This window comes from Barbus barbus (assembly GCF_936440315.1).
Source record: "Barbus barbus genome assembly, chromosome: 49".
NCBI lineage: Eukaryota > Metazoa > Chordata > Actinopteri > Cypriniformes > Cyprinidae > Barbus > Barbus barbus.
Window position 1 is genome coordinate 5,797,391 of NC_136727.1, and position 24,799 is coordinate 5,822,189.

Sequence of the window (24,799 nt, forward strand, 5' to 3'; positions counted from 1 at the left end):
ATGAGCCTATTTCCAAAAAAAGTGGAGTGTTCCTTTAAGTTAAAAAGTGCACATTTTATGCAAATGTTGTTGTATTGTTTTTAACACAGAACATAAATACAGTATCCAAATATTAATATTTTGTAACATTATATAATAATATTTTACATTGTATTCCTCAGAAGTAAATTCCTTGTCAATATTTTAACACTTTATATTATTCATAGTTTATAAGCATGCGCATATATATATATATATATGGTTGTTAATATTATTAAAATTTTAATAAAACATTTAACACAGAACATAAATGCAATATCAATATATTAATATTTTGTTACATTATGACTACTAATATGTATGTTAATAATAATAATAATTAATAATAATAAATATTTAATGCACACTTGGGCTTATTTTACATGTTTTATTCCTCAGAAGTGAAAGATAATTCTTCATTACAGAATATGAATACAATATCAATATTTTAATACTTTCTTGTATTATTATAAGTATGTGTATGTATGTGTGTGTATATATATATATATATATATATATATATATATATATATGAATATAATTTTTTACATAATATGAATACAATATCAATATTTTAATACTTATAATATTATAAGTTTATATATATATATATAATATGCTTGCTAATAAATAACTTATTAATACTTTTGATTTATATAAAAATGTAATAAAAATAGCTTGTCATTTTAAAATACTAATACATAATTTAAATAATAGTTGTTATAATCACTGTTTTATTAATAGTAATATACATTACACATTTTTATAATTTCAAATGAATTATTTAAACTATATTTACAGTTCATTTCAACTTAAAATAATACGTTATATTATGAATAATAAATTGTATATTAAAATAAGTGAATTGTGTTGTTTTACTTTGCTTAATATTTGATGTAATATGATAACGTTTTATTATGCATGACAATAATGTAATTGTCTTCTTGTTCTCCAGCTTTTTGTGGGACTGTCCTTCCCGTACGAGGGCCCCGCCCCTCTGGAAGCCATAGCCAATGGCTGCGCTTTCCTAAACCCAAGGTTCGACCCGCCTAAAAGCAGCAAAAACACAGATTTCTTCAAAGGCAAACCCACACTCAGAGAGGTACTGTGTTTATGGTTCTTTATTATTATTTTACTGAGAGTGTTTTTGCTCAGAGTCAGTTATATCTGATGTATGTTTGACCTTTGACCCCAGCTGACCTCCCAGCACCCTTACGCTGAGGTTTACATCGGACGACCGCACGTCTGGACTGTCAACATCGATGATCCCACAGAGGTGGAGAACGCCATTAAAGCCATCCTCAGTCAGAAGGTACATATACTTCCTGTTTACAGATTACACCTGCTTCTGAACTAAATCTCATATTCTGCAGCGAATGACTGCACAGACACATTTAATAGAGGCTTGGGCTAAATTTAAATATTAAACTGCACGTAAATGACCTGTTGCAGTCCTCTGAAGTGAATTCTTTGTTACTTTTAATTTACATAATATTATAATATAATATGGAATGTAAGTGTAATGTCAATATATAAATATTTAGTTTTGCGTTGTTGTTGTTGTTATTATTATTATTATGTGTTTTGGCTAAATTTACATCTAAATATTTCCAAAATTTTTGTTTAATTCTTCAGAAGTGAAAGTAAATTCTTTGTTTACATAACACTTTTACATAATATGTTATAATACAATGTTTATAGTAAATATAAGTAATATTTCTATATATTATAACAATATAATATGTGTGTGTGTGTGTGTGTATGTATGTGTATATATATATATATATATATATATATATATATATATATATATATATATATATATATATATATATATATATATATATATATATAAACCTTTAGTTTTATGAGTAATACATTAATAATGATAGTAATAATAACAGTTGTCAGAAGTGAAAGTGAATTATTTTGTTTACATAATATTTTGATCTAATATAATCTTATAGAATATAATATATAATAAAACTGCTTTATTATAAATAAGTAACAAACTTAATATCAGTATATTAATGTTTTGTTTTACAGCTGGATTAAGACAATATTAATTAAAAAATAATGATGATCATAATAGTAAAGATGATGATGATTTGAAATAGAATTGGACAAAAAATGACATATTAAACCACATAAATTACATGGTTGTGTCTTCAGTGAAAGTGAAAGGGAATTCTTTGTTACTTTTATTTTATGTAATATTTTCTATAATAATAATAATTGTGTCGTCAGAAGAAAAAGTGTATTCTTTGTTACTTTTATATAATATTTTCTATAATAATAATAATTATAATAATAATAACAGTTGTGTCTTCAGAAGTGAAAGGGAATTCTTTGTTACTTTTATATAATATTTTCTATAATAATAATAATAGTTGTGTCTTCAGAAGTGAAAGGGAATTCTTTGTTACTTTTATGTAATATTTTCTATAATAATAATAATAGTTGTGTCTTCAGAAGTGAAAGGGATTCTTTGTTACTTTTATGTAATATTTTCTATAATAACAATATCAAATAATAATAATGAAGTGAAAGTGATTTTTTTTGTTACTTTTATTTTATTAAATATTTTCTAAAATTATAATTATAATAGCAATGAATGATTATAATAAGGAATATAAATATAATATCAATACAATAATATTTTGTTTTACGTCAGGAATAATAAATAATGTTTTACCTAATAATTGACCGTTTCATTATTGTCACTTCAGACTACAACTAACAAGCTCTATTTTGTATTTTTACAGTAAATATGAGTCATTTTCTCACCAAGGACTTCCTTTAAAGGAGTTTTTTTTGTCTTTAAGTATGACAGATCTATACACACATTTACTACGCTACATACAGGACATACTGTAGAATTCTGTTGTTTATATATAAATATAATTACTACAGAATAACCCAAACCACATTTACTAAACATAATTGACTTTATCAATAAATAAATATCTATTGTATCATTAAGGATATCCAAAATTGAAGTTTTGTCATATTTAGCTATAGTGAAGCACATACACATAATTTCTGATGTTTTCTTGTTATGTTGTTTCAGATGGAGCCGTATCTGCCGTATGAGTTCACCTGTGAGGGGATGTTACAGCGCGTCAACGCTTTCATCAAGAACCAGGTACCTTTGACTGTGTGTTAGTGGACATTTGTGACCCTGGACCACAAAACCAGTCTTAAGTCGCTGGGGTATATTTGTAGCAATAGCCAAAAATACATTTTATGGGTAAAAAAAATTCATTTTTCTTTTATGCCAAAAATCATTAGGATATTAAGTAAAGATCATGTTCTATGAAGATATTTTGTAAATTCCTACTGTAAATATATCAAAACTTAATTTTGGATTAGTACTATGCATTGCTAAGAACTTCATTTGGACAACTTTAAAGGCGATTTTCTCAATGTTTCGATTTTTTTATAAATATCCAGATTTTCAAATAGTTGTATCTCAGCCAAGTGTTGTCCGATCCTAGCAAACCATATATCAATGGAAAGCTTATTTATTCAGCTTTCAGATCATGTATACATCTCATTTAAAAAAAAATACCCTTATGACCCTTATATTTTGTGGTCCAGGGTCACATTTAAGGTGTGTGAGATTCACTCCACTTCACCTGTTCACACACGACATGATATCAGACCTGACATACCTGAGAACACGTGCTTCATCTGAAGGATGCACCCTTGCTGAACCTGCATGTGTGTGTGTGTGTGTGTGTGTGTGCAGGATTTCTGTCACGGTCAGGTGATGTGGCCTCCTCTCAGCACCATGCAGGTCAGATTGGCTCCGGCAGGTAAATCCTGCAAGCAGGTGTGTCAGGAGGAGCAGCTGATCTGTGAACCCTCCTTCTTCCAGCATCTCAATAAAGACAAGGATCTGTTCAGGTACCAGCGCTGCAGTTCTCCATCCAGACAGCAGATCGCGCTGCTGCATTTCACAACCCCGTTATATCTCCTTGGAATTAACTCATTTTTTTATTCGCTTCTGCTGAGGTGTGGTGGGATTTGCCTTAAATCGCACAAAATTCGCATCAGATTTGGACTATTTTTGTAAACAACTTGACCATGGATATCATTATAATACATTTTTATCTTTACTGTTTTTTTGAGCTGTGCAGATGACTATTTTTGATATTGATGCACATGATTATAATTTGTTTTAACACACAGAAGTTTTTCTTTTATTTTATAATGAAAATTGTATTTAAGTATGAATTTACGCATATATTTACAGTATAATTGACGTATTTTAATGTTTAGTCAAATATATATTTATATTATTAATATATTTTGTATTATGTATACTATATAATTGTATGTTAAAATATATTATAAATCTTATTTATTAGTTGCTTATGTATTTTAATATTGTTAAAATGGTTATATATGGTTTATAATATATACAAATTATAAATAGTTTAATATTTAATAGTAAATACCTTTTATTTGATGCATATTTAGATTTTATTTTCTATATATTTAAATAGTATATATTTAGTATATAATAGTATATATATACACACATTTGTATGTATTTTAATATATGTTTATAATTATGCATATTTTAATATTTAACTATGAATATTACTTATTTGATGAATAATTTGATGTTATTTTCCATAAATTAAGATTTTTTTATATATATTTAATATGGTTTTCCTTTATTTTCCATAACTTCAAATTGTATATTTTAAATATACAATTTAATGCTTAATATATAAATATATATTTTATCATTATACATATTTGTAGTATTGTAGTATTATATTTTTAATTTTCCTTAAATTAAAACAAAATTTTTAAATCTCAAATGTATATAGTTGTTTAATATATCAATGTATATTTTATAGTTATGCTTACTTTAATATATAATTATACATATTACTTAAATGTTATTTTCCATTATTTTCCATAAATTAATCCATGGTATTATCTTGCTATATGAATTACCATGATATTACCATGGTACCTGTCTTTTAAAAAAAACATGGTACTGCCATGGTTCTGTATTTACTGTCTTTAGTGATCTTATGTCATGTCAACCATGGTCTCTTTGGTTTCTTCACTGCAGGTATGGTGTGGAGTGTAAGACGGTGGAGTCTGCCAACGATATCGTCGTCCCCGCCTTCAGCGAATCGGTGCGGCATTGCGTGTTCCAGTCGGACCTGCTGCTGTTCAGCTGCGCCGGGGCCCATCAGTCCCTCACGCGCATCTGTCCCTGCAGAGACTACATGAAAGGACAGGTGGCGCTGTGCAAGGACTGCTTATAACACGCACACTTCGGCAACTCCGTACGACCAACCTGGCGGTTCATCTGCCGCTGTACTGGACAGGACCGGACTGTTACATAGCGCATTGCTGACAGTGCCAGTGTTGTGACGTGTGGTGATGCTATAAAAGAATTCAGAGTAATCCAACTCTTGTTTTACTCCCATAAACTCACGAAAAAAAGAAACGCAAAAGCTGGAGTTTGGCAGCTCTCGGCTCCCGGCCGGAAAAAAAACACAGAAGGATGGAAAGAGAAGGAAATTATTTATTTTGCTGGATTTTTTGTTTTTGCGTGACCTTGAACTAGATTCAGGATGACATACTTGAAGCGGATTGCAGGGAATCAGAACTGCACACTGCCCCCTGCTGGCATGGAGGAAACACTGTAGTGACATTTATTACCATAGTTCTTCATTCAACTGTTTGTTTGATTTTTTCTTAGTCCAGTTTTTCTTCTCTCTCTGAAGGTGACTTTTATCATTGGACCAAGTCTGACGACTGACTCTGAAAAGCATCTTTGACCATATTGAAGACTCAGACTTACCGAGTGTGTGCTTATATGTGTGTGTGAGAGCGCTTGTTGTTGGGGAAACAAACTTTGCGAAGAAATTTTCCCGCTTTTACACTGAAACTGGACTTTCCACGTGCTGGCTCCGTGAAGACGCGTTCACATGTAAATAACAGACGCTGAAACGTAAACACGCGGTCCGCTTTATTCTGCATGGTTGTTTATTTCCGACAGTTTAATAACAGCACATGCTAACACTGGGAATTTTCGGTGTTGGTCACGATCCACGTTAAATATCGCAGTACTGCACCAGTCAACTACCAGGTGTGATGTTTTAGTGAAATACACACATCGCAAACCAGCCAGTATGAACTAGAACGCAAACCAACTGACCAAACTAACCGTTAAACTAAATTGGGACACATTTTGCTGTTGCGTTAATTGGCAAAAGTGGCAGAGTTTACCTGAATTAACACTATATCACGGGTTTCAGATGCTCTATATGTGGATAAGGTAAATACCAATACGATCACAGATATTTCTGTAAAAGTTCATCTTTATTTGTATAAAAAAAGAAAGATATATCTGTATAAAAACAAAAGTGTACAGTAATGGGATAAAATACTTTTTCTTTTTATATTGTGTGTTAAAAACACAAATTGGCCTTGGTTCTTGTTTCATTTTTATTTTCTTGAATTTGCCTGCCTATTATCAAAAAACGTCAAAATTATTAGAGTTACTTGTGTTTTGGAATGAAAATGCACTATAGCGAAGATTTGACACCAGATATTACGACACTGTACAATTGTTTTAAAGTTTTTTTTTATTTATTTTGTATACAGATCTTTATCTCTGCCTGTTGATTTTTATGTGACTATTTATAGACGAGAAAATTCTTTATAGAGGGAAATATTATTTATCAGACTAATTTAAGTATAAGCGCACATGCTTGTCCAGAGTCTGAAAAAAAGATATTTGCGGCGGAACTAAATATACAGTACATTTAGGTTTATTATTAATTTAATACTTGAAAGGATGCGTTTCAGAATATTTTGAAGAATTTTAGTAAACGAACATTTGACGGAACCCATTGAGTATTTTTTTTCCATACTATGGAAGTCTAAAGTTTAATTTACAAAAAAAAAAAAAAACGTTTTAGCTGTAAAACGATATAATAAAAATAGACATATCATAATTTCCTTTATTGTCAATACTCTGGACACAGTTTAATTTTAAAAGCCAGCAAAAACCTCATTTGATGTTTTTATCCAGTGTATGATTTCTGTACACATTTGCACATTTGTAAATATAGATGGGTCTCTTCTAGTTTTCCACTCTAACTTATCCGATAGTTTTACGTTTTACGTCGAGATCTGTACGTTTCTATGTAAAACGAAGGTCTTCAGCCAAGCTATTGTTTCATCTTGTTTCATGATGTGCCTTCTGATGGTTACTAGAACTGTCTGGTTTGTTTTCCTTTAAGAAATAGCAAGCGCTGGAGGTGAAATGCTAGCTAGTTAAAAGCCGAAATAGTAGTTTAATAGCTGAAATAGTCGTTCGGCGCAAAATAGTCTTGCCAAACGTTTGATGGTTGTTGATACGCAAAATCACACAATCAAACTAATGTCTAGATGACTAAAGTTGTTACTTTTGGTTTACAGTTTGAAGGATGCCACCATTTCGAAAGTGTTTGTGTTCGTACGGCTTAGCTGTAGCTATTTATAATAATGCCTGTCAAACTTTTATTGAAATATTAGATTAGTCGAATAAAAAAAATCATGGCCAGTAATTCTTTCCTAGTAACTACTCCTCATCTATTGGAAATAATTTGGAACGAAACCCAAATTACGAGTGGAACCAATATGTTAACGATGTTCTGGTTTACGTTGCTGTTAATAATTGCTTTTGTTTTATTTGAAACTGAAATGCATTCACACATCATTTTTAAACGGATCAACCCGATGGGTTTGTTTTGAAGTTGTTCTTTTGTTTTGGGGGTGATTTACATTCATTATTATGGATTTTAAGACATTCATGAAAAAAAGAAAGCAGACACAGTTTGTTTAGGATATATCTTTATTTTTCAAATAAACATTTTTCTGTGACAACAGACATTTCTGTGTAAATATACATGTGTACGCCACAGCAACATAGTTGTATATATACATTCATGTATATTATGACATTCAGCCCGACGTGGATTTACATCGGCTTTTGTCAGCATTTGTTCTTTGAACAATGGTGCGAATTCAGTTTTTAACTAAATAATGGCTTTAACCAAATTATAGCCCCTATCTTATTTTCGGGCCTCAGTTTTAAAGGAATAGTTCACCTAAAAATGAAAATGTACTCACCCTCAGACCATCCAAGATGTAGATGAGTTTGTTTCTTCATCAGAACTGATTTGTAGAAATTTAGCATTACATCACTTGTTCACCAATGGATCCTCTGCAGTGAATGGGTGCCGTCAGAATGAGAGTCCAAACAGCTGATAAATACATCACAATCATCAGGATAATCAATAAACAGGATTATTGTGATGTTTTTATCAGCTGTTTGGACTCTCATTCTGACGGCACCCATTCACTGCAGAGAATCCACTGGTGAGCAAGTGGTGAAATTTCTTCAAATCTGTTCTGATGAAGAAACAAACTACATCTTGGATGGCCTGAGGGTGAGTAAATGCTCAGCAAACTTACATTTTTGGGTGAACTACTCTTTTAAGTCCTAAGCACACGTCTATGTGTGGTTTTATAAAATGCAAATGAAAGTCCCATTTGCTGGGGGCGTGTGCTTGTGTCTAGTCCTTCTGACAAGGGCTCAAGGTATTTAACATGTCAATTAAGAACAGAGCGTTGAATTCGACCACACGCCTGAAAAAAACAGCACAAGTCATACACCTCTCCAAAAGCACACACGTTGCTTTTCACCGACAATCGCACCACAAACTGCCACTGAATAGCACATACGCGATCGGACTGGCTGTAACGTCACCGTTACGTCCAAATGCTCCACGGAGCTATGTTATATTTGCTACATAAAATGCTCAGAAACTTGGCTTTTCCCATATACACATTTAAACAGCCAAATTTCATGGCAAATATTACAACAGTCTAATACTTAAGAACATATAACTTCACATCATGAAGGGTCAAGTTTTAAGGCTTTGTTACTGTGCGAGTAACGTTCGTGTGCCATTTAATAAGTACAAGTTTCACCAAAAGCTCTACGCAAGGCTGGATCAAGCTATAACAAATGAACTTCACAGAGCTTTACTGTTTCAATGGAGTGCGAAATATGAAATTACATAATTACATTATTTAGGTCTAGCAAATGAAGCAGTTTAATGATAGCAATTGATTTGTAGACTTAGACTAGTGCTCTTTAAGTACTGAAAATGTCGTCATGTGTTATGTTTTGAATATGTTACAATAGTATTAGATATGAAAATGCCCTGTTTGTTGAATAATATACTTTAAAGTGTAGATGATTTGATGATTTTAACAAGGAAAAACAAAACAAATTAAAGTTTTAACAAGGTCCTCTTTATGAAAACTCATTATCTACAAAAATGTAGTTTCAGCACCTCTTCAAATTATTAATTTGACATTTTAGCAAAATTATTTTGGCATGACTTCAATTTGTACACTTTCAGAGTGATCTATACTTGATTTTATATCATATATTTGGCTTTTCCACTGTGAAATGTTATTGAAATTTCAAAAATGAGAACATTTGAAATCATATGTGCTTGTGTAAATTTAGTCTCTTAATTTTTCAAAGTTTTCACAGATGCAACAAATGTTTTTTTACTAAAGAACTACTAAAATAAATTGGAACTTAATTTAAACAAACTATAGACAAAAATGACAATCTGTGTTAAGTTTACCTGATAAACCTCTTCCCTCCTAACCTGGACATTTATATTTGTAATAACCTGCACAAATCATACCTAAAAATGTCTCTCACCCATTATGGATACCCATAATATTACTCAATGCGATGAATCTGGGTTTTCAATATCAGATGTCAGACATTCTGAAATGTATCTTGGCTCATTTCCATTTCAATAAGATAATACACATTTTATATATTTAATTCTCAGTTTTCCCTTTCAGATCCATATTTACAAGGGGAATTTGTGGCTGCATTTGCCCTGAGGCAGGTATAGTGTGTGTGTGTTGTGTTGTGTTGTGTTTTCCTCTCAGGAGAATCTCCACAGGATATTTCTGTGTGTGTTGAGTCGTCCAGAATGAGAATCGCTACTCGAAGCGCTCATAATGTCTCGTCTGCCTGACGCGGGGCACCATGTCCTTTAACAACCTGATGGAGAAAGAGAAAGAAAGAAAAGCTTAAGAAAAACCGATGCAAGAAAAAAAAAGTGCATGTGTCGCTATATTAATATATCATCATAGTTAAGTTATATAAGTTAAGGTAGACAATAAGATGGCATGATTTAACAATCAAAAAGGTAGTTTTAACAAAGTTGCTTTATCTAAAAATGTTTTTACTTGGGAGAAAAAAAACTTGAGCTATTTTAATTGTCTACAAAAAAAACCCGCAATTTTAATACCTCTTCAATTTACAGTATTATTAAACAACCCAAATTCCGGAAATGTTGGGATGGGTTTTTTTTATTTTATTTGAATATTACGAAAACTAAAAGACTTTCAAATCACATGAGCCAATATTTTATTCAAAGAAAAAGGAGAGGAGTCCGCACACTCAATATTTTATTCACAATAGAACATAGATAACATAAATGTTTAAATGGAGAACGTTTACACTTTTATCCAATAAATGAGCTCATTTCAAATTTGAAATTTGACACGGGGGCAACAAAGGGCTGAAAAAGTAAGACATTTTCAAAGATTCAGCTGGGAAAACATCCTGCAACTAATTAAGTTAATTTTACATCAGGTCTGTAACATGATTAGCTATAAAAGGGATGTCTTGGAGAGGCAGAGTCTCTCAGAAGTAAAGATGAGCAGAGGCTCTCCAATCTGTGAAAGTGTGTAATTAGATTGTGGAATACTTTAAAAACAACGTTTCTCAGCGTCAAATTTGCAAAGGCTTTGCAAATCTCATCATCCACTGTGCATGACATCATCAAAATTTTCAGAGTAACTAGAGAAATCTCTGTGCTTAAGGGACAAGGCTGAAGACCTTTGTTGGATGCCCGTGGTCTCCGGGCCCTCAGACGACACTGCATCACTCATCGGCATGATTCTGTCATTGACATTACTAAATGGGCCCAGGAATACTTCCAGAAACCACTTATAAACACAATCCGCCGTGCCATCTGCAGATGCCAACTAAAGCTGGTCCAGAAGCACCGTCGTGTCCTGTGGATCAAGGCTCATTTAAAATGGACTGTTTCAAAGTGGAAAAGTGTTCTATGGTCAGACGAGTCCAAATTTGACATTCTTGTTGGAAATCACGGACGCCGTGTCTTCCGGGCTAAAGAGGAGGGAGACCATCCAGCGTGTCATCAGCGTTCAGTTCAAAAGCCAGCATCTCTGATGAAATGGGGATGCATAAGTGCATACGGTATGGGCAGCTTGCATGTTTTGGAAGGCACTATGAATGCTGAAAGGTATATAAAGGTTCCCCTCCAGACGACGTGTATTTCAGCAGGACAATGCAAAACCACATACTGCAGCTATTACAACAGCATGGCTTCGTAGTAGAAGAGTCCGGGTGCTGAACTGACCTGCCTGCAGTCCAGATCTTTCACCTATAGAGAATATTTGGCACTTCATTAAACGAAAAATACGTCAAAGATGACCACGAACTCTCCAGCAGCTGGAAACCTATATCAGGCAAGAATGGGACCAAATTCCTACACCAAAACTCTAGAAACTCATAACCTCGATGCCCAGACGTCTTCAAACTGTTTTGAAAAGAAGAGGAGATGCTACACCAGGGGTGCCCAACCCTGTTCCTGGCGATCGACTGTCTGGCAAAGTTGGAGCTGAACTTTGCCGGACAGTCGATCGCCAGGAACAGGGTTGGGCACCCCTGTGCTACACCATGGTAAACATGCCCTCGTCCCAACTATTTTGAGACCTGTAGCAGGCATCAAATTTGAAATGAGCTCATTTTGTGCATAAAAGTGTCAAAGTTATCAGCTTACACATTGTGACTCATGTGATTTGAAAGTCTTTTAGTTTTCATTTTATTCAAATTTTAAAAAACAAGGAACTATTTCTCATTTTCATTCATTTAAAAAAACTAAAACTGATATAAAAAATTATAAAAACCGTATAGACAGGCTATTTTTTTAAACTGCATGATTAATAAAACTTTAACTAAAATTAATTTAACTATAACAGTATCGCAATCAAAATTAAAATAATAGTCATTAGAACATTTAGTAAAATTATTTTGACTCCACTTCAACTTGCACTTGTTCAAAGTGATCATATTTTTGACTTTTCTATTGTAAAATTTAATTGAAAGCTCCATTTGAATATAAAAGTAGTAGCTCTGCACATGTGGTAACAGGTTCATATCTGGTTTGCAGCATTTGAATCCTGTTCATTCTGAAGCAAATTTGTACAAAATTATATCCACTCTAAATAAATAAATAAATAATAAATACTTCGGCTTAAATTGAAAATGTATTATTATTGCATCTAAAATTTCCATTCATTTGAATTATACAGTTTAAGATAAACTATGAAAAACTTAATGTGATACATAATTGCCAATCAAACAAGTAAGATTTCTGCACTGAGAAATTAAAAATCATGGTATAATTTATAAATGTTTACACTTATTTTATTTTATTTTAATAATCCAATTTTTATCAGCGCATTCTTTCAAATCGCTTGGAGCATGTAATTATGAAGACATTTATTCAGTTAGAAATGGCTAAAATATGGCAAGATGTATTAGAAATATATAAATGTATGAGATTGAAAAATTTGATTTATTGATGATAAATATATAAACCTGATTTTTCTGTATTTAAAATGCATTCACTTAACAGAAATCTGACCTGATAATTTTATGTATGACAGTTTATTAGTTTGTTTGTTAAAACGGAGTTAACCAAATGGATGACATTTTATATCCAATTCAAACACATAAATCTTACATTTAGGCCTAATTATTGTAGTTACAGTAACTATAGAAAATGAAACGGTGTATTTCTTGGCTTAGTATATGAAACAATGACAAGGCTGAACTCAGCATGTGCAGCTCTGAGCGTCCTAACCTCTGAAGGACGAGACCTGTCACTTCAAACTAAACGACCTCTGCTTGTGTGCTTTTGGGAAAGAGACACAGCTGGTGGAGTTTACAGCTTATAGATTTACATTTCAGCTTCAGTTGTGTCAACAAGTCATTCAGTTCGATTGGCAGTGGGAAATCTGCCAGATGACGATGAGCTTTGCATACAATCTTTGCCGTATGTGCATGTTACGTCTTCATTTCCAGTACAACAAGTCTAACGTTAATTACAGTCTCTAGGCTAATGATATTATAGTAATTACTTGAAATTATATTAGCGAGCATCATGTGCTATTCAACCAACAAAACTACATAATTAGCATCCCTTTCAGAAGCTTTAGCTAAAGCCTCCAGCATATTTACAGTTGCACCAAAGACAAACAGAGTCACGCCTGAAATCCCTCAAGAGTGTACGACGTTATTAAACGACTGTTTGTTAAACAGCTTCGTGCAACACAAAGACCTTCAACAAACACGGTACTTTGCAAAAACGTTACTTAAGTCAGTGTTATTTTAATACCATTACAGTTTTTGCTAATATTTTGAATGAGACTTTATTTGGTTTGTTGTTGTCATCTAGTTTTTAGGTTTTAGACTCTTACTTGACTCCATATGCGAGAATGACCAGTCCGATAAGAACCCCGATACTTCCGTCCAGGTACCAGACTTTAGGTTCGTGTTTGAACACCTCGGCGCTAATGAGGATGGAGAATCCCATGACGGCGCCGACTAGAGAGTTAAAACCTGTAAATGAGCAATTGTGTAAATGTAAAAAACATCGGAAAGAGCAGCGTGAACATTCTGCTAAACGTCTACTTTTGTGTTACACAGGGAAAAAAAAGAAATTCACATGTGTTTGGAATGACGTGGGGATGATTCAATTATGATAACAATGTTTTGTTTGTTTTTTTTTTAGTTGGTGAATTTGCCAATTAAACATGGGCCATCAAAAACATTCTCTTTTTACTTGGAAAAAAAATACTAATAATGATAATTTTTAGCTAAACTTACTAATTAAACAAGAAACTTGGAGAAAAAAGGAAATATCAAAATTATACTTAAAACTATAAACTTTTTTCACTAAATTTCCTAATTAAACATAAGACAATAAAAACATTTTTGCTAAAACTTATTAATTTAACATAAGCTATAAAAATTCTCTGTTTTAGCTTTTTTAAATTTTTAGCTAAACTATTTAAAAATATGCCATCAAAAAATATATTTATTTACAATATTTTTAAACTAAATTTACTAATTAAGCAAGGTATCAAAATTATTTTAGCCTAACTTAATTGAGCTAAATACTAATTTAAAAAAACATCAATATTTTAACCTTTTTAGCTAAACCTACTAAACATGAGACATCAGAAATATATATTTTAGTTAAACTAAACTTACTAATTAGAGAAGACATCAAAAAGTTTATTTTTTAGCTCAACTTTTTAACATTTTTATAGCTAAACTTACTAAACACGAAACATCAAAAAAGGCAAAACAAGGCATCAAAAAGGCTTATTAGCTTAACATGTTTCGGCTGAACTTACTAATTAAAGACATCAGTAATGCACTATATTAGCTCAACATTTTGACCTTTTTAGTTAAACGCACTATGAGACATTTAAAATGTATATTTTAGTTACTAAACTAAGCTTACTAATTAAAGGCATCAAAAATATTTCTTTTTAGCTTAAAGTAATACATTTTAACTAAACTTACTAATTAAAGATTAAACATCCAAAATTGTCTTTTTAAAATAATCTTTGGTTTTTTAAAGACATGAAAATGTTTCTTTATCTTTACAGATAAATCATTGTGTTTTGAGATGATCAGTAATTGCGTGTTAACTAGCTGCAGCAGCAGTAGATGTTTGGACAGCTGTTTCACGCATGGTTTAGCTCGCGTGCGATTGGCTCATTGACAATAGGTGTGTGTTTGTGCTACTGGAACGCTTGGTGTACACAGCGATTACTGTCAGGCCGTGTGTGAGAAACATTCATGACTTCCAGTTAAACATCAAAATACTTTGCACTGTTTGCAACATTTAAGGTTGAAGTGTGTACACTTAAGTGTGCGAATAAATATTATTGGAGTATGTTTTAGCCTACAAGAAAATACTTCAGTTTTCATTTCAACATTTCAACATTAATTCTACTTGCCATTTCTTTGTAGTTATTTGAAACAATTTCCACAAAGAAATTGCTAGTTTAAAAGTTTAGACGAGTAATAGCTAAACTTTTTTAACTAAATGTACTAATAAAACTTAAGACTTGAAAAAAAATAGATGTGACGCAAACCCGTACTTATGCACTATTCTATGACGTTTAGTAGTATAGTACATTTACATTTATGCATTTAGCAGACGCTTTTATCCAAAGCAACTTACATTGCATTCAAGTTACAGCTTTTACATTTTATCAGCTCTTGCTTTCCCTGTGAATCGAACCCATGACCTTGGCGTGGCTAGCGCCATGCTCTACTATTTGAGCTACAGGAAAGCTACAGGATAGTGCGAGTAATGTGTTCACACTGAAAATTCCAAAAGGACAAAGTGCACTTTAAATACCCGGATGATGCACTTAACCGAAAAACAAAGTGTGGAATGTTGGACACTTCATGCACTCAACTGTTGCGGTTTTAATTACGTTGCGAAGGGGACGGGGCTGTCAGACTCCGATTATTAATGACAAAATAACCTTATCAAATTCATACATGGTTGAGTACATAGTGTATAAGTGCATAGTGTGTAGTGCGTCATTTGGGACGCAGATTATGTCTTTTTAGCCAAACTTACTGATTCATTAGCTCAACTATTTCAATTTTTAGCTAAATAAGATGTCAGATATAGGCTACTGTGTATATATTTTTAATCAAACTTAACTAAAACGTACCAATTAAACAAATTTAAAAAAGGCACCGGAATGTTCTTTTGAACATTTTTAGCAAACCATGAGAGATCAGAAATATATATTTTAGCTAAACTAAATTTAAACGATTAAATATTTTTAGCTAAACTTTTGAGCCATTTAGCTAAACTTACTAATTTAAATATGAGTTCATAATAAATTCTACTTGTAGTTATTTGAAACAATTTTCACTCTGAAATTGCTTGTAAATTTCCCAAGTTAATTTTACACCACTTTATTCATTTATTTATTTATTTTCGGTGTGATTTAGATTACAAAAATCACAAGTTTGGTCCGTTAGAAAAGCTCTAGCACACCTCTTCTCAATAAGCCACATGATTTAATTTTAACTGTGTGTGTGCGTGTGTGCACGCACGCATATCCATCTGTGCATATCTGTATCTATATATGTCTGTCTCTGGCCCTCCATCTGCTCATCCGTCTATCATCCGTCTATCTACTCGTATGTTGCATTTTCTTTTTCAGTTTTCTTTTTAAGTTTCTTTCAAATTAACAAATGAAAACACCATTAAACCGTCATATAAGTAGCCTCTACTATTTTTGAGTTGTATTTTAAGTAATCTGAAGTCATAAAAACATATTTGTTGTAATTTTTGGAGCTTGGCTATCTTTCCATCTTTCAATCTATAGAAAAAAAGCACATTCTGCTAAACATCTCACGTTTTACAGAAAGTAAACGAATTGGAATGACAGTGGGTGCATTTATTTTTGTAACAAACTTAGGACATCTTAAGTGTTAGTGCGATTCGATGGAATTGGTTTATTAAATATAATTCGCCTGTGGAATTCTGCTGCTTCCAGTAGGTGGGAAGTCAAAAAGGGAGGAGCTAAGGTGAAATGAGACCAGACACGTTGCGACGGCACTGTGAATAATAAATCAGGCTGGCCATCACCACGGTAACCCGGTGGGTTTCCGGGGAAACATACCGTCGGTGATGAGGGCCCTGCTGGTGAGGACTTTCCCCAGCATGAACTTAAAGACAGACAGAATAGCGCACACAATCCCACTGATAACTGAGACGCTGTACAGGAAGTCATCCTGGAGGAAGAGAAAGAGAGAGACATTATCATACTGAGCATGACGTGACGTTCATAACGGTCAACTGCAATGTTTTATTAAACAGCAATTCATACTGATGATGACACACTATAAAGGAAATCAAGAGAGTGTTTAGAATAACAAACTCTGAGATATATACTGTATACTGTGTATTATTTCTAAATAGGCAACTGCAAATATTTCAACTAGTAGTATGCTACACAGTTGTCACAAACCTCATTACAGTGTTTAATATAGTATTTTTGCATTCAATTTTGTGTAAAAATGTCTATTTTGATCAAATAATGAGTCATGTATTCTAAATAACATACTACCATACTACTCTTACTATTTCTGCAGTATATACTATGTATGCTGTGCACTTGCTGAAGTTAATGTTTCGATGTGTTCTGATAACAATGTAACACTGTTGTTTGAAGCACTTCATAAATATAGTAGACACTGCATAAATACAGTCTAGTATGCAGTAAGTAGTATTTAGTATGTATTATGCACTGTAAGTGTAATGGCATATTAGTGTACTATAAAATAATAGTTTGAAACAGTACGCAGTATGCAACATGAAGCATTTCAAACTGTAGAACACTAAATTGTTTCATTATTTTGTGCAAAAAAAAAGCATTCTATGCACTTGCTGAAGTAAACATGCACAGTAAAAAGGTTTTTTGACAACTGTGTAGCATACAAATTTTTGAAGCATCTATTGCTGCATAATACATTCTATTTAAGTATATACTGTACAGCTAATATTTCAAGGACAGCCAAAGTTAGGCTATGTTCAGAATAGTACTACTATACTGTTTCCTATTTATGAAAACAGTATGCAGTATGCAATAAACAATCAGTAGCATACTAAATTTTCACATGACCTCATTGCAGTCATGTTACAAGTGCATGTTTAGAGATATCCTGTGCATACAATAATTTCATACTACACACTTGAAGTAGTGAGGTCTTTTCATGATGTAGTATACTATGGAATAATATTGTCTATTGTATGTTGCTGCATAATACATATTTCAGTAAACAGTATATACTGCATGCTATATAGTCAGTAAATAGTCTGCTAGTATTATGAACAACTCCAAATCTGTGTATTCCACACATGTAAATAAGTATAGTACGCATCCTGTACGAGAAGTATCTATGGATATAGAAAGCAATATGAATGGAAATAAGGAGGCAGAGGTGAGAGAGACAATGAAAGGATGCACAAAAAAGATGAATAGAGTTGTGAGATGCTTTCTCAGCCTGAGCAGAATCATTAAAATTGCATGCTGGCCTTGCAGACCTGAAAAAATGCATAATGTCCAACACAAACACACACACACACACAAACAGTCAGTCAATGCATCATCTGTTCCCGCCACATAAAACGCAATGATGGATCTTCTGGCGAGAGAAGCTCATCAATATTAATGTCAGGCAGGTGAAGAGAGCAGAAAACAATGAGGTTTGTGTCTCGCGGACAGTATCGAACAACTCTAACCCTCCCTGAAGAGTTAAAAACAACCTCATGCCCTTGCATTTATCACAAACGCTGTCTGCCTGCCCACAAACATCCCACAATGTCTCTCTCAGAAACATCTCTGATCATCCTTCTCGTCTCAAACAGGGAATTGGTAGCAGTTGCGCTATCATGATTTTTTTACGGTTGTGTGTCTTTCAGTGTCTTTTACTTTTTGTAGTTTCGACCACAGGACCATAAAATTACGCAAACATCATTATTTAGGGCTGTATTTTTCTGTCAATTGGTCGCTTACTTAACTGGTTTTGTTTTAATCTGGCAGGTTTAATACAGGAAGTGCAAATGGCACAAATGGGACTATTACAGGTATTCAGCGGTGGACTGTTGTATTGATTTTATAGCACCAGAAAAACAGTTGGATCTTTCTCAGAAACGCACGCTTGGGGTTGCGAATGAGGGCAGTCCATTTCAAATACCTTATTCAGAATAGCCTATTAACATTTCATTAGAGAACGAAAGAGCAAGAGAGAGAGAATGTGAGAAAAAAATAAGAGAGAGAAAAAAGAAGGGGGGAAGTGTTTCTGACATCAGCAGCAGATGAAGGGAGGGAGAAATATTGGGTCTATTTTTAGGCGGCGCTTGTATGCGCCAAAACCCAGCTTTACACGCTGAGACAGGAACAGGAATCCTCCAGAGAGAAGCCAGAGTCCTGATTAAAACATCAGCACTGCCGTTAAAACATCTCTCTCTCTCTTTCTCTCTCTGTCTCCTCCTTTTCTTCTGTATCTCTCATCTGGTTATCGTCTTCTCGATTACACCCTAATTTTGTTTGCTACGCTCTTACAAATAAAGTTTCTAAAAGGTTTACAGTCTAATGACTTTTTAACATAATAGAACTTTCTTAAAAAGGTCATGAACTGAGAAACCAAAATTCCTTTGATCTTTTGACGTAAAAGGTCATTGTACAATAGAAACATCCTGTAAGTTTCAGAACTCAAAACGTTTTTGTTAGTCTAAAACCAGCTTATATTGAAGGCAGTCTGCCAAAATGACAGCTTTTGGAATGTTCTATACTATGAGGTAATAGTGTGGATAAGCACTGCCTCCACAGAAGAAAATCAACGCCTGCTTCAACATCGCTGCTTGTTTAGCCCCGCCCACCAATTCACACATGTAGTGTTTACGAGAGAGGTCAATGCGCAGGTCTACGCAGAAACCAAATGATAAAGATGCTGTGAATACAACAAGAAGCTGTTTAGTGTCAAGTTGTGGTAAACAGTGTTTGCATTGCCTTCCTTCTGAATCCAACGTTAGGACAGAGTGAATGAACTTATTTTTAATGAAGATCCGGACCATGTTATTAAGAACTTCTTTGATCACTCCATTTTACCGTGGATTCGATTACAAACAAGGCACAATTCGACGTGGGATTTTCAGATAGATTGCTTTGCCGACTATATTGGATCCGACAGTAATGGTAATGTCGCAACACAAGTGTGAGTAACTGTTTTCATTATGTGGTCCTTGCTGCTTTGTCTCTTCTTACAGATCGTTTGATCTGAAAAAAAAAATTATAACATATATATATATATTGTTATTTATGCGTTTTTGACCTAAGTCACAGCAGCATCCATCTATATGGAACGTAGGCTGTCAAACATACACAACTGTTAGCCAATCATAGCAGTGGGCGTTTACTTCCAAGTCTACAATCCGCCATGTCTATTCAAACAGAGCGTTCTATAGCGTATAAATAAAATAGCGTATAATTTCTAAATTATGATGTTTTTGAAGTAAAAATCAAAGTAACATAAGTGGACTTCAGAGAACAGTACAAAATAATAAACAAAGGCAGTTCATGACCTCTTTAAGTTCCAATGGATTTTTGACTTCACATGATGCCGTAAGAGAACTTTTATTTCCCATTATGTCATCATAGAACCTTTTTTTAGTTCTCGTTATGTTGTTGTACAAACTTTAGTTGTCATCGTAGAACCTTTTTCAGTTCTTTTTATATAATAGACTTTTTATTTATATCATCGTATAAATTATGACATTGTAGAAACTTTTTAGTTCTTATGTCATCTTATAACCTTTTCTAGTTGTGACTGTCATCGTAGAAGTTTTTTTTTGTTATGTTACGTTATGTCATTGTAGAAAATATTTTATGTCTTAAGGTCATCATAGAATATTTTTTAGTTTTCATTATGGCATCGTATATTTTCTTCAAAATTTTAGGTCATAGTAGAATTTTTATAGTTTTGGTTATGTCATCGTATAATTTTTTTAGTTTGAATATGTCATTTTAGAACTTTTTTTAGTTTTCGTTTTGTCATCGTAGATTTTTTACATTTTTTAAAATTTTAGGTCATTTGTAGAATTTTTGTATTTGTTTTTGTTATTGTAGAAACTTTTTTTAATTTTAGGTCATCGTAGAATGTTTTTTGGTTTTTGTTGTCATCGTACAAACATCTTAAATTGTAGGTCATTGTAGAAGTTTTTTGCTTTTGCTATCTCATCATATAAACTTTTTTTATTTTTAGGCAATCGTAGAATGTTTTTTGTTCTCATCATAGAAACTCTCTTATATCTTAGGTCATTGTATAATTTTTATATGATTTTATTATGTGTGTGAACTAGTTTTAAATCTAGTAGTAAAACTCGTAAACAAAGTTCATAATGTGCTTTGTTTGGTTGGCTCTTGATTGAAAAAAGGGTTATTTCCTTTCCTTTAAAGAATGTACAGTAGCAATAGAGTTTTTAGACCACCGAGGCAGTACCAGACCAAGGCTTCGTTGTCTCATTTCATCACAGGAAGATGGATGGAGAGCTAGATTGAGAGAGAGAGAGTGAGTGATAGTGGATGGGTAAGTGGTTTAGGGGAAACTATTTCCCCTCTTCATGTTGCCTGGTAACAGTGATATCAGACTATTCTAATCTCGTCCATGACTTCACACCTCTTCTTCGTCATGTTCATTCAGCTTTACACTTCTGCTGTTTCACAGGCGCCCTTAGTTCCAGCCGAGGGAAAACTCACACAACCGGCGACATGAAAAGATGAAGTGTTGTGTTTGCATGTGACGTCCTTCACCTGAGAGACTCTCTTGAATCGAGTTTACAGTCAATAAAAAGCCAGCGAGGAAATACGATTTCAGAGTATGAATGCATAGAGCAAATAAATATATTTAGAAAATGGCAGAATCGAATCTGCTTAGAAAACAAAATAACAGTTGATCGCGACAGTCAATCAGTGAATCAGTTAACTAATCGGATGAATTAATGGAACAATCTGTGAATGATTGAACAAGTGAATGAATCAACCACTAAACTAATTATATGAATGAATCACTGAGCAACCAAACAAATGAATCAACCTATACAATGAATAAATCAGTGAGTGAGTGTGAATCAGTAGAACAATCAGTCAGCCAATGCAATGAATAAATCAGAGAGGGAATGAACGGGGGAAAAAAATAATAAATAAATCATCCACTGGAACAACCAATCCAATGAATTACTCAGTTGATTAATCAGTAAATAAACAAACGAACAAACGAATGAATCAACCACTGGAACAATCAATCAACTAATTCACAAATAAATCAGTGATTTAATGAACAAACAAATGAATGAATGAATCAGCCATTGGAAGAACAAATCAACCAAACTAATGAATGAATCAGTTAGTGATTAAACGAACCAAGGAACAAATTAATCAACCACAACAATGAACAAATCAGTGAACGAGTAATTGAACAAACAAAGTAATTAATGAAAAAATCACTGAAGGATTGAACAGACAAATTAATCAACCACTGGAACAACTAATCAACCAATCCAATGAATAAATCAGTTAGTGATTAAACGAACTAAGGAACAAATGAATCAACCACTACAATGAACAAATCAGTGAACGAGTAATTGAACAAAGTAATTAATTAAAAAATCAAACAAATCAATCAACCACTGGAATAACCAATCAACCAATCCAATGAATAAATCAGTTTGTGATTAAACGAACAAAGGAATGAAGAAATCAACCAAAGTCAAATCAGCGAGTGAGTAATTGAACAAATAAACAAATTAATGAAAAAATCAATGAAGGATTGAACAGACAAATGAATCAACCACTGGAACAACTAATCAACCAATCCAATGAATGAATCAGTTAGTGATCAAACAAACAAATGAATGAATGAATCAACCACTACAATCAATAAATCATTGAGAGAGTGAATGAACAAACCCAGCAGGCACACAACGGCATAAGACGTTGATATTTGGTTAAATTTCGGTTGTGACGTCGGGTGACCAAAATTCAATGTCTAATGTCAATGTTAAATTGATGTCCAATACCGACGTCAGCTGACGTTGAGATTTTGTTGTTTTTAGGTTGTGTAACCAAAATCCAACATTAAGTCGTATCAAATTTGACGTCAACCCGATTTTCATTTTCTACCAAAATGCAATGTCTGTCTGGTGTCATGTCCAACGTCAACCTGACGTTACATAGACGTCTGGTGCCTGCTGGGAACAATGAATTAATCAATCAGTTGCTGATTCCTTCGTTCATTCAATAGTTCAGTTACTGATACATCCAATCGACCAAGACAATGAATTAATCAATTAGTGATTAAACGAACAAATGAACAAATGAACCAACCACTAGAAAAATCAATCAACCAAACCAATGTATGAATCAGTGAGTGAATAAATAAACAAACAAACTAATGAATCAACCACTACAATGAATAAGTTAGTGAGTGAGTGAATGAACAAACAAATGAATGAATAAATCAACAGAGGAACAATAAATCAATCAATCAGCCAATCCAGCCAATGATTTGTTTGTTTGTTTAGTGAATGAATGAACAAACAAATGAATCAACAACTGAACTAATCAGTCAACCAATGCAATGAATAAATCAACTAAATCAAGTTAGTGAATGAACAAATGAATCAACCAAATAAGATACTGAATTATGTGTTTTCTTACCACTTCTGGTTGCAGTTTTATGGCGAGGTCATGGATCGCTTTGACCAGGATAGTGATGGCCGACAAGATGAACACGACCCCGAGGATGATACACGCTCTGGAAAACACACACAGGTACACTTAGTAAACCACAGCATCAATCCAACTGATGCTTTATTGAGTTCACGGTCTAATTCCCCTCCTGTGTCTGAGTCAGTTAATAAAACACGACTCTGAAGCTTCTGCTTGCTTTAGTACCTTGATCTTATTAGGCCTGTCAAGTTGTCTAATTAAGCCTGGTTAATAGGCGAGGGCATCTGTTCCACTATTTACTCTGCTGCAGGGGTAGTTGGGTGAAATCTGGTGAAGTTTTAGGACTGTTCTGCTCTGTTTCTCACACGTGGATCGTATCGGGCTTTGTTAGCTCAGTCCGTTAAGTCTGTGTTTTGGTTAGTGATTAATCAAACCAAACAAACACACACACACACAGCTATAGTCTCGGGAGATCAAATTAAAATGAAATTAAGACATGCAGATTAATTTAATCTAGTTTCTCTCGTGAAATCAGGCCAAGAAGGAACCCCGCTGATGCTGGAGAGATGTTTCGGTGCTGGGTTTGACAGTCGACTAAATTAAATATGTAGTGTGTTCAAAATATTTTTCATCAATACAAACATACATTAAAAATTCAATCTATATTCAATTTGAAAAGTTTTGATGGTTTCAGACTTGCGTTTTGTTAGAAAGCTAAAATATATTTATTCTTTCAGGTTCTGGTGGACAACCAACATGCTGTTTGCAAGTTAACTTCTAATTTGTGGTATGTTTTTTTAAAGAATGCTCCCTAACAACCCCTTGTTCCAGCAACCATTCATAACACACTATCCACCTAGCAACACTCAACATTCTATCTACTCAGAGTACTTTAGTGAGTAACCCTATAGCGACACCATTGCATTGTCCTAGCTACCCCTAGTTAACTGCATAGAAACGTCCTAGCAACTACTTAGAACACACTAATAACCACATAGGAACTGCTCAGAGTACCTTAGTAGCCTCTCAGAAAACATTAACAACCACCTAGCAATGCCCTAGCAACCACTCAGAACACTAACCGCATAGCAACACCATAATATTGTCCTAAAAACCACACCATAGTAACTGCATAGCAACTCCCTAGAAACCCCTTAGAACACCTCAGCATTGTTCTAGCAACCAATCAGAACACACTAACAACCACCCAGCAACACTCTAGCAACTACTCAGAGTACTTTAGTAAACCTATAGCAACACTACAGCAATTGCCTTAGCATTGTCC

General features: G+C 33.4%; 2 protein-coding genes across 2 annotated transcripts in view; one reads left to right on the plus strand and one right to left on the minus strand.

Annotated features, from left to right (window-relative positions):
- The window catches only part of LOC306867547 (alpha-1,6-mannosylglycoprotein 6-beta-N-acetylglucosaminyltransferase A-like), a 70,132-nt gene extending 62,201 nt beyond the window's left edge, over positions 1-7,931 (plus strand). The window contains exons 13-17 of the mRNA XM_079413274.1: positions 974-1,120; positions 1,214-1,330; positions 3,089-3,163; positions 3,770-3,927; positions 5,114-7,931. Coding sequence (XP_079269400.1) covers positions 974-1,120; positions 1,214-1,330; positions 3,089-3,163; positions 3,770-3,927; positions 5,114-5,312 — 696 coding nt within the window. The 3' untranslated portion in view covers positions 5,313-7,931. The remainder of the gene's footprint in view (positions 1-973; positions 1,121-1,213; positions 1,331-3,088; positions 3,164-3,769; positions 3,928-5,113) is intronic.
- The window catches only part of LOC306867554 (transmembrane protein 163b-like), a 32,711-nt gene continuing 15,795 nt past the window's right edge, over positions 7,884-24,799 (minus strand). The window contains exons 5-8 of the mRNA XM_079413285.1: positions 23,503-23,599; positions 16,906-17,017; positions 13,657-13,798; positions 7,884-10,141 (exon numbers count right to left, since the gene is read on the minus strand). Of these exons, the coding sequence (XP_079269411.1) occupies positions 10,081-10,141; positions 13,657-13,798; positions 16,906-17,017; positions 23,503-23,599 (412 nt within the window). The 3' untranslated portion in view covers positions 7,884-10,080. The remainder of the gene's footprint in view (positions 10,142-13,656; positions 13,799-16,905; positions 17,018-23,502; positions 23,600-24,799) is intronic.